The sequence below is a fragment of the Aplysia californica genome, unplaced genomic scaffold, assembly GCF_000002075.1.
Source record: "Aplysia californica isolate F4 #8 unplaced genomic scaffold, AplCal3.0 scaffold00022, whole genome shotgun sequence".
Lineage (NCBI taxonomy): Eukaryota > Metazoa > Mollusca > Gastropoda > Aplysiida > Aplysiidae > Aplysia > Aplysia californica.
The window spans coordinates 1,497,818-1,509,144 of NW_004797292.1; the positions used below are offsets into that span (position 1 = coordinate 1,497,818).

At 38.2% G+C, this 11,327-nt stretch overlaps 1 protein-coding gene across 3 annotated transcripts in view; it reads right to left on the reverse strand.

Moving 5' to 3' along the window:
* The window catches only part of LOC101862472 (pyridine nucleotide-disulfide oxidoreductase domain-containing protein 1), a 23,060-nt gene extending 12,187 nt beyond the window's left edge, over window positions 1–10,873 (reverse strand). For 2 of the 3 annotated variants that reach the window (XR_004859125.1, XM_005090828.3), the window contains exons 1-9: window positions 10,504–10,873; window positions 7,064–7,177; window positions 6,487–6,567; window positions 5,349–5,468; window positions 4,106–4,177; window positions 3,523–3,579; window positions 2,836–2,909; window positions 1,728–1,891; window positions 398–483 (exon numbers count right to left, since the gene is read on the reverse strand). Coding sequence is in view for 2 of the 3 variants with exons in the window: in XM_005090828.3 (XP_005090885.1) it covers window positions 398–483; window positions 1,728–1,891; window positions 2,836–2,909; window positions 3,523–3,579; window positions 4,106–4,177; window positions 5,349–5,468; window positions 6,487–6,567; window positions 7,064–7,126 (717 nt within the window). In the remaining variant the exon portion in view is untranslated. The remainder of the gene's footprint in view (window positions 1–397; window positions 484–1,727; window positions 1,892–2,835; window positions 2,910–3,522; window positions 3,580–4,105; window positions 4,178–5,348; window positions 5,469–6,486; window positions 6,568–7,063; window positions 7,178–10,503) is intronic. The other variant, XM_005090829.3, reaches the window with a different exon arrangement.
* Window positions 10,874–11,327: the final 454 nt, after the last annotated feature.

Below are 11,327 nucleotides of genomic sequence, written 5' to 3' on the forward strand. Positions count from 1 at the left end.
ATGATGATGATGATGATGATGATGATGATGATGATGATGATGATGATGATGATTGCAGCATTGTCTATGCGCTTATCCTCCATTACAACCCCAGCAGATACTAAAAACACTCAGAAATATTTGCAATTTTCAGGGAAGCGTACCGTGCACGCCCTAAAGGGAAATAACCATAACAGAGAAGGGAGAGGGAGAGAGAGAGGGAGAGAGGGAGAGAGAGAGAGGGGGGGGGAGAAAGAGAGAGAGGGGGGGGGGGGGGTCCTGGGAAAGATGACAGAAGACGACAAGGGAGGGAGGAGGGGGTCATTTTTGGCCAAATTTTAGCTGATGTCATTTGTGAAGGTCCCTAATTTGGAGGGTCTTCCAGTGCCAGTACAAGCCATTCACTAGTCACACTCACATTTTGTGACCCATGCATGTCCACATTAGTAGCCCAGTCCGGTCCTAAAGCCCCACCCATCACTCCTGCATTGGAGATTTGGCTTTCTGAAACAACAAAAATACAATACCCACATATGATAACTGCTAACTGGTTACAAAAACCAAAAACTTTTTGGACCTCGTAAAAACAAACATTGAGACTCAAAATTTACAAATCGTATTTTCTATTACTTCTTGTATCAAGACAATTTTTCTTTTAACTGCAATATGACATATACAAAGAATAAAAATATAAATAAATGTATAAGTAGGCAGGATTCGAACAAATCCAGAAATTCAGATTTCCTGATTTATTTGTAAAATTGGTATGTCTGTTATATTACACAAACTCTCCTATATATTCTTGACTACAGATCAAGAAAAAATATTTAATTGTAATTGTAAAGGTTTTACTTCGCCTTTGACACAATTTTGATAATTCAGGAGGCTGGCTGCTTTAACCGCCGAGAGGGATACAACATCCCCATAGACAGAAAATAGATGGACTTGATAAAACAAAACCTCCCTACACAGATCGAACTCACGTCTTCTACATGTGATGTTGAAGAACCAAACTATTACACCTCAAAGAAAAGCGTTACGTCCTTGACAAATTATAGTCCTACTATCTCTCATTCCCAGTACTAGTAGAAAAGATGTGACGTCAACAAAAAATATGTTGCTGCAATCGAAGCAAAAATCTGAGGCTGTTCTTTTTCCTTAAATTAATTCGGGTGCCGAGATCTGAAAAAGATACTGGTGATCATGATTTCTCATTTCTTTGTAAGTAAGCACAATATCTTCAATGAGTCACAAGGAGTAGACCTGTGTTACTATACCACAGCCAGTAGCTCACACAAAAACTTTTACCTTGAAGACTTCTCCTGTAATCTTAAAATATGCCCCAGGACTTTAACACTGAACACACTTTGAATAAGGTATGACCACTGAATACTAAGTGCCTGAGTAGGTGCCTACATTAAAAGATTATCACTAAACGCCAATACAGATATTCACAAAACTATTGAAATTCTCCTACTAGAAAGAAAATCGCCCAGAACATCTCATTTCTTTGACCTTCTAGAAATTTCTTCGAAACCTTTCACTGACAATAAGTTAAAGCACTAACAGATCCACCAGAGACCTCACTACATTGCACTGTATGCTTCCCAGGAAGATGAGGTTGTTTCAGAATGCTCTCAGGTCTGCTGGGGTAACAGTATAGATTGTGAAGCACATAGAGCTTGCTATTGAGCGGGGATTTGAGCTATACAAGTGCTATCTATTATTACTATTATTATTTATCCTACCCTGGGTGGTGTACTTGAGTCGTTTGGATGGCCCGTCCGGACTTTTGTCCTTCTCTTTGTTCAGATGCTCCATAAAGAATTCTCCAGCCCCGGCATCCACAAAAGTGTGAGCGATGGATTTGTCTTTGATGGCCCAGATGACCTCACAACCCTCTAGCTCATACCTAAGGAAGTTACAGGGGGAAGGTGCAGCGGGAGTTTCATTAACAGACGGACATAGATATAATAATGATCATTTACTGCTGGGAAAAAGCAAGATAGACAGACAGAAACAAAAGAGGGAAGGTAAAGATGTAGAGAGAGTACAGAAGATACAAGAAGATAATTTAGTTTATTTTTAGTAAAGGTTTTATGGCGTTCGCAACAGCATAAGGTCATATGAGCGCCAGAAGATTGGAGGTGTTACAAGGGAGTAACAAACAAATAAAAAAGAAGGAGGGGAGATAAGGAAGATAGATGTCTGATAGGAAAGAAGGAGCAAACCACACCAGAGCACCCGCCAACCATCCACAAGAAGATAATTTGTGTAAAGACAAGCACATTGATACAATAACAATCACTTAGCCCTGGGAAAAAGCAAGATGGAGAGACAGAAACAAAGAGCTGCGATAAGGGAATACGTTTGTAAATTATTGGTCTCGCATTATTATATCAGACACAAAATAGCCACCATATCCCCTTCCTGCATCTGATTTGAGTATCAATTAGCAGAGGATGGCTGTCTTGGTTAATTTCGACAGTATTTTCAGAATTAGAGCGAAATATGGGTCATGTATTTGAAGCTACCTCCCAAGGAAGATAGTCATATAAATTTGCCTTATAGCACAACCCAGTGTGAAAATCTTTTACAAGCAAAAGAGCAGCATTTGTGGTGTTACAGTTATGCTTTTTGCCATTGCACAGACAAGACATGAGTTTGATTTCTTTCTGGGGTGGTGACTTATCGTGAGCATCTGTCTGTCTGCTCAGACATTGTATCCCAAACAGTCTAAATAGGCCCTAACAGGGAGTTTTGGCGCAGCCATCCTCCTAAATTATTTGAATTGTATTGACGGGGTAGTAAAAACATTTGCAATTACAATTTTTATGAGCCTTCAAGTCCACTTACACGAGCTCCGTAGCTATTCCACCATTTCCAATGATCACAATTCTTCTTGCGGTCTTCATCTTAACCTGGAAATCCTGTAAACAAAAGACAATAAGTGCTGTGCTGCCATCACTTTTAAAAGTACAGTATAAGCAGTTTTCAGAACTTTAAAGGAAATGTTTTTACGAAGAAAACATCATTTGCTTAAAATAGAATAAGGCAGTTATTATCAAAATTGTATTCTTAAAAACATTGATCTGGGGTTTGCAAAAAGTTTGGTTTCCTGGTAAAAACATTCAGTTGTTTTTTTTTGGCTCTTCTGTAAAATTGTAAGAACTGCAAATACTGTACTCTTAAAATGACGGCAGTGTAGAGTAGATGAAACACAAACTCTAGCCAAGGATCAGCTTTTGCACACCCCCTATAGACCACGCTTTGTAGTTTCGTTCAAAGGTTATTGAGCTGACAACGACAATAAAAAGAGATTGCGTCTTCTAGCACACATCTTTTTGTTAGTTTGAGTAAAGAGAAGCTCACTGGCATAAAAACTGTCAGTGTTAAAAAAAAGCAAGACTGATAGACACAAATAACAGAAGGAGAGTATCATAAAGAAGACAGACCTACTAGTGGCACCCTCCAACCTCCCCTGACACAAAATCATAAATGTAATACAAACATATTCTCCCGACGAATGACACTCTCACTCACCTTTACACTCTCTGTGTCACGAATGCCCACCACTACAGGACTATCTGATGCTATCACCTGGAGCAGAAGAAATACAATTGCTTCATTTTATTTGAAAAACAGAAAGAAAAAAAGAGGCAGATGTTGACTAAGAATAACTTTTTTAGAAAACTTGAACATCTGAGCAGAGAAATGAGTGTGAACCACGATTGCTCAAGGCTGTTTCAAATCTGGCTGGAGGAGAAGAACATTCTAAATTATTTGAAATTAACAGAACAGTACTATCATGAATCAATGTTTAGGAGAAGAGTTTGATTGGATCTGACAATAGAGTATTATCAATAACCAATATAAGGGGGCCAAACAAATTTTCCTTCATAGATGGGGCAAAAGCTACCATTTTGGCACAAAAAGAATTCAACTCAGTTGAATCTAGTGGAATGCAGTCGCATATTGCCAAAACGGTAGGATTTTCCCACTACATGAAGGGAAATCTAGAACTTTATCCCCAACTCAAATTGATGAATCCAATTTGCAGTGTGCCCTAGGTATAAGCAAACGTCACCCCTTTTCATCTATGCACTTTCAAAACAGAATACTTCACCTTAGGTTTTCCTCCAGTACAAACACACAGTTTGTCATAGCTGACCGTTTGACCATCTGACGTGACTAGAGTCTGGGGAAGGAAAAAACAACACTTTTTTATGAGAAAAGATGAAAAGCATTGAATAAATACTTAACTCCTCTCACACATGTAGACAATATATCGGTAACTTCCATTTTGCCAACATATTGGCAGTTTGAACAGGGTCTAAAGTTTGTTTCATCATTTCCATTTTATATCGTTTCTGTAACATCAATGAAAACCAACATTCAATTACCTTTCCAATACAATATTTACTACACCATCTGTTAAAGTCGTTTTGTTTCCATATATGCTCAAAATGGTTCACGAGGGTGAGGGGGTCACAACTTCATTCTATCCAAATGGTTTCAACTGACAAAAAGAATTATGCCATGAATGAGTTGAATTTAACTTATGAATAAAAGTATCAAAAGGGGAGGCTAGGCTGATTTTTAAAAAAATAAATTAAGTAAGCGCCAATTATTTTAAAATGTTTTACTTGAGGAAGATATGAAAAGAGAGAATATGACTGATAATTGAACAATGAAAAACTTTGGAGAGCTCAAAAGTAAGAGTGAAACAGCCAACAATAAACGCTGAGCTTAATCGCCAGAAAGAAGCAAAGTATAAAGAGTTAAGTCAAAACAACTCTAAAAAATGATAGAAACTAACAGTTTCCACTGACTATACTATATATATGCATGACAAAACTACATTTGAGAGGCCTTGTGGTAGAATCAGGTGCTTGTCAAAATAATGAAATTAAAAAAAAACAACTTTTTGCGGGTTTGGCAATTTTGATTTTTGGTACATCATTTTAAAACAAATTTCTATGTGGATTTTACTGAAAAATGTTGATTAACGGTACAAAACTGTAAATTTTCAGTTTCTCTTAAGTCTATTTAAAAACAAATTTCTATGTGGATTTTACTGAAAAATGTTGATTAACGGTACAAAACTGTAAATTTTCAGTTTTCAAGGAATCCCAAGCTATGGAAGTCACCAACTTTGGGGGCCATCTTCTCACTAATATATATCTCTGAAATCAGGCATCCCCCACCCCCTTCAATCACAGATCTCAACTTCATAGAAAGATAGACAGATGAACAGGCATTAAGATGATACCAATAACTACATACGCCTAAAAATTGACGAGCGGCTGATTCCACCACGACATGACACGTTAAAAAAAATTTACTACAAGCCTCCAATTATTCCTCACTTTATCCTGAGTGTTTAACGACTCCACAACAGCCTGCATAACTGTCACATTGTCCCTGTTTTCTTCGGCATGAGATAACGGCTTTTCCTCCACATCAAATGTCTCAGCAACTTGTGTGAGCTGAGAGAAAAGTTTGCAAAACTCAAACTAAGTTTATAATATGTTCACATAGAACAGACGTGACATACAGTGGGACTCACCTTGCATTCCAGACACACTAATTACTGATAAAAGCACACAGAAACAGTTCTTTCACACAAAGAAAACGCTTTTTCACACTAAGAAAAAGTTTTCTCACAAGAAGAAAACGTATTCTACAGCATTATTGATCCCACCAGAGACTGAAATTGCACAATCAAATTCGCGCTAGCACTGATGTATGAATAACTCAATGACATACTTGATTTAGCAGCTCAAATCAAAAGCAACCAAACACTTATACTGATAAAAAAAAATTCTGAAAGCCATGAAAGATTACAAAATTTTAACTTTAAAGCACACATGGATTCAGTCTGAAAGTAAGCACAGAAGCAATCAGTGAAGATTACAAATTTTTTAACAGCCCCATCTACATGCTAAATATTTAGATGGCAGATTGCTCTGCTCTCTCTCTCTCTCTCTCTCTCTCCCCCCCCCCCCCCCCCCGCCCTCTTTCTCCTTTTCTAAGCTACTAATTGACAAACCCATTGTGCTGAAAAGAGAAAAAAACCTGTGAGTATAACCCTGAAATGTGAGAACAACCCTAGACTCATATGACAAAACCAACAACATTCATGCTCCTGTCAGTAAAGGGACTTTAAAATTAAGTGTCGTCTTGCCATCTACATACTGTTAACCCACCCATAGAGCTTCAGGTCTCTACTGCCAGAGGTAAGACCTCACAGCTAAATGTAAAGCATGCCAGAGATGGGAACGCTGCCTCTTCCAATGACTTTTATCAAATCATTGACACTTCAGCAAGACATGCTCAAGAAGCTTATTAAGAGGCTACTGTTAAGTAGTAAATCCATGCTCAAGAACAGCACTAACTGAACGATTAACAAAATCAGGCAATGTTTTAAAAGTACAAAAGTAATTTAACGTGAAAAGCGACCCAAATAATATGTCAACGTAGGTACAGATACAGAAGTGTGTCTACCTGTACATAATTTGTAACAGTTTTGATGAGTGGAGAGGCAGAAATCAGAGTAATTTTGGCATCCTTGTCCAAGTAAGATAGCTGAAACAAAAGTTGAAAAAAAGATTTATTAGAATGACACAAGCATCTATAATGTATTGCAGGAGCATTAATGGAATATCTGTAAAGCATTTAAAAGGTTAAAAAAAAAATGAAAGTTTATTGCAACTGATGACATTCTTCTATTGCACGCTTTGGAAAATTTAGATAATCCATTATCAAGTACTCCTGGTGCTCAAATAGTTCTGTTTTTTCTATTTTGCATAAATTCATTCACTTTTTATATAAAGAGGTGTAGCAACATACCCTAGTCAAAAGACTAATGTGTAATAAACTCCTTTCCCTAATCGATGACTTGGTGCGTCATCACTGGCACTCCAGCATTACACAGCTGACAGAAGAACATAGCTCTAGACCTTGCTTGGAAAAAATGAATCCAATTTTTTTTTTTTAAATGTCCAAAGTTAAAGCTGACAGATAAACATAGCTCTAGGATTTGCAAGGAAAAGCAGGACCACAAAAAAGTGTTCGTTTTTACCGCTTCAACACAAGACACTCCAGCGATGCCACCTCCAATCACAATGTACTGGCCACTCGTCATGGTCTGTCAACACAGCCGTTTGGTCAAGTCACACAGTTATTAGTCCTCAATCTGCACAGGAACAAATAGAAAAAAAAGAAAATTGTTCAAGATTAACGGCAACAAAAAAGTATTTTGTGAACTTAGTGCTCCAGATTCTTGAAAAGTCTCAGAATCAGATGAAAAGATTATCATGATGGATTGTTTCAAAACAAAAGAATCATAAATTGTCTTCAAATAGATTCTCAATCACGAGATTGTAATTGTTCAGAGATGCTTTTCAATTCTTAGGTTATCCATTACAAGAATATGATACAGCATCAGGTAGGCCTTTAGTAGTATAGATCTAGCGTGCAAATATTTCAAGGAACACTACTGGTCAATAGAAGAGTGGATTTTTGTTTTAGCCTGCTTAGCCAGCATTTCTATTACTCTGATCACCAGGATTAAAGAGGCTTAGATAAAAGTATGCATGAATACCAGACAGACCGTGGAATACTCTTGGCAGTCTTGGTCTTTTTACCCCTTCAGAGAAAGATGTAGCGAAGGTGCCTAGCCACCTACCAACTGTTCCATGAGCCAAAAAATGAGTTGATATCCTCAAAATCCACCCCATATGATCCAGCCTCCTCCTACTGAAGTCTAGGCCCCTACATGGCGTGTAGATCTAATCTAGACTTGAACAGCTATTTTTACATTGCACAAATATTCTCAAAATTATTCTCGAAAACATAAATTACATGAATGAGTATTATTTTTTGGTGCTTTTTCGGTAATTCCCCCCCCCCCCTTATTTCGGCCTATTGTATTCGAAATTTGCCAAATTGAGCTCGATTTTTTTAGTAGTAGATAGAAATCTATAAGTTAAAACTACTAGATCGACGTAATCGATTTGGCAAAATTAAATATTAAACACTACACCTAGGCCTAGTGCTGTTAATTGCAATCATGAAGGGCGTCTGGGAAATTGACTGTTGTCCAAACTGTCACCATTGTTGTTTTGGTTGGAAGTGGAAGTACATTAAGACCAACCGTTCATTGAGAACATTTGCCTATCGAAAGTTAGAAAGTGAACCATTTTCCGTGTCATTTACTGTTAGCCTACAAAGAAGCGTTTAACATAACAAGTAATTTTGGTTCATGAGGACAGTACAAAAGGAGGTTCATTAGTATCTCTTCAAACATTCGGTCTAGGCCGAAATCAGTAAAGTTTTAACTTGATTATTCCCGAAACAGGAAAATAGGCGAAAAAAATGGAGGGGGGGGGGGGGGGGGGGACTACCGAAAAAGAGCCTATTTTTGTTCCAGTTCTTGACAGTATTTATAGTTTATAAATAATAGGCAAGCGCTATTTGCAATGCCGCATTCTGAATAGCTCCTGTGCTATTTGCAGCACCGCGTTCTGAATAGCTCCCGTGCTATTTGAAACGCCAGTGCTACTAGATCTAGAATCTAGATCTAAATCTAGATGTACCAGCCATTGTTTCTACATGATAATATTGTAGTTCTGCCTGAATTGTGGAAGCTTTCTCAGTTTTTTGATAAACCTCCTAGGATTTGACTCCTTTTTTTATGGCTTATTCCGATCAATATTGGTTAGATCTAGATCTCCAAAAATCTAGATCTAGATTAGATCTAACAATTATTTCTGACATTGTTTGCACAAAAGTAGACGTCTTGTTCATCTCTCATTATCATAATCATCTGAGTTAGAGTTTGAGTCGAAAGACGCTTGGATAACATTGAATAACAATAACAAGACGGTGCAACTCAAACTTTAAGTTAGGCCTTGAGAACGTATACAAGCTGTCTACTGTCTACGTTCTCTAAGTCTAATGTTCAGTGCTTCCAAGCGTGGCATCGAATCCCGGTCCCGAAAGGATTTTTTTTTTCCTTCTCCTGAGCCTAAAATAAAAAAATAAAAAATATTAGACTCACAGACCAAGGAAAGCCACTACTGAACTTTAACCAGGCCTAAAATGGTAAAACGAAAAGTATAGGCTATACTAAGGCCTACTTTGTACAGAGAGCTCCTCTTGGGGACAAAACCAGAATGTGCATGCTTCATCACTACATAAAAAAAACTACAAAGCAACAAGATATAATTATGGGAACAATTTGTTGGTCAGTCGAGAAGAAGACAACAAACAACAACAAAAAAAAAAAAAGAAAAAAACCCCCCGTCCAGGACCGGGATCGAACCCACGCTAAAAATTAATGGTTTGACTTCAAGCGTAGACGCGCTGTCACTTTGGTCATCAGAACTTCCGATAACGATGAGCAAATTAAGCTTGATATTTTACACACGGCGACACAGCGTTTTATTTAGCACTGGTTTAGCACTGGCGCTAATGGTAACGCGGCGTTGCAAATAGGCATTTCCTAAATAATATTCCTATTCCGTCAGTAGCCTTCATTTCTTTTACCTCTATATATATATATATAGGCTCTAGTTAAAGATAGACTACAACTCTAGTTTAGTTCAGTTTTCCCTTGGGGCTCCTGGCTGGTATTCCAAAGTAGGCCTTCAAAGTAAAATTCTCAGATCATAATTCTGGACTCTAGGTCTTGATCTAGAGATCTAGTAATTAAACTAGGCCTTAGGCCTAGATCTACCTGTGAGTGTGTCGTTTTCTTACTGAAACAGAGAATGTAATGTTTCGCTATTCTCACCCCCTCCCTTGTTTTACCGGAAAATACCCAAGAGGGATCAGGGCTGAGGTTACCGGGGCTAATACTCCACAAGAGCGAGTTGGTGTTCGAATAGACATACATCTAAGATCTAGTCACAGTCAGGGATGTCAAATTGGAGCCAAATCCCAGAAATTTGGCTCTATTTGGACCGCGTCTGGCCCGGAGAATTTCATTTGGCTCTCTGGCTCTTTTTTCGCTCCAAACTCCAAATGTTGGGACAGAAGAGGCAATAGAAAAAAAAAAAAAGCTTGGATTGTTTATAATTAACGCCCTTGTCCATTGGGTATGAATAATTTACAACCCTTCAACCATCGTGAAAAGAGCATGGTCTCGTGCTCATGATGTCGTTACGTTCGTACACGCTCTCTGTTCCTTGAACCATATTATGTGTAGAGAGGCCAGCCATCGTTAAGTGTGTAAACAACAAATGGTCCGGCCGGCGGCCAGTCCCACATCCCGCTCAGTGTCGGTAGTGAGCCTTTTTTTTTACTGGAGAGGCGAAAAATGTTTTAACATTAGATCTATTATTACACTCTGACTCTAGACTATGACTATTCGTTTTAGAAGGGCCTAGGCTAGGTGACTTTATCGGCCTGCGAGAGGTCAGTGGAGGTCCTCGCCTCATGCCCACACCGGGATTTCTCACTTGGGGGGGGGGGGGAGGGGTGTGTGTGTGAGAATAGCGAGACATGGGTTATTCTCACCAAATAAAGGTGGCCTTTCTTACACTGGGTCTGAGCGAACAACTGCACAGTGGCAGTGGTGGTTGGGCTTGGAGTATGAGTGGTTTTGAAGACAAAGTATCTGACCCGATCTGCTTGGATCCAGCCCTACTGGGTACTACTCTGGATTAGATAGAATTTTGCAGGCCTTCACTATGTACATTATGTATATATGTTAGTGCACTAGACTTGTACTTGTACACAGTACACACAAAAAGGTTCTTTTTGCTGGAGTTGCTGTGCAGGAGTGCTGGCTGGGGTAAAAAGTAAATATTATCAGAGTGATGTCCCGTTGCAGTCGTGTTTTAGTTATATCGCTTCCTTCTTCATTGTCCTTTTTTTCGTTTTTTTTTCTTTCCATTTAAAGAGATAGTCTTAATGTAAAAGATTACTTTTTCAAAGTTACTAAAGGATCTGTAAAGTAGACCTAGATCTACCTGAAATCAGTTTTATTTCAACTCTTTAATACTAAATTTTGCATAATTAAGAAAGTATTTTATCGTCATCAGGAATGTCTTGTAAAAGTATTTAAAAGTGTAGACTGAGAAGTAATATTATATTTTTTTTATAATACATGTTATTACTTTAAATTGTTCTCTTTCGAAACAAAACAATATTTCATAAGAAATTTTATAATACAATAGGTACATAACTCTCTCTCTCTCTCTGTGTGTGTTTATGACAATGTGCGTGTTTGTGTATACGTGTGTGTGTATGCGTGTGTGTTTTAGCGTGCGCGTGTGTGTGAGTGTGTGCGTGTGCGTGTGCGTGTGCGTGTGTGTGTGTGTGCGTGTGTGTGTGTGTGT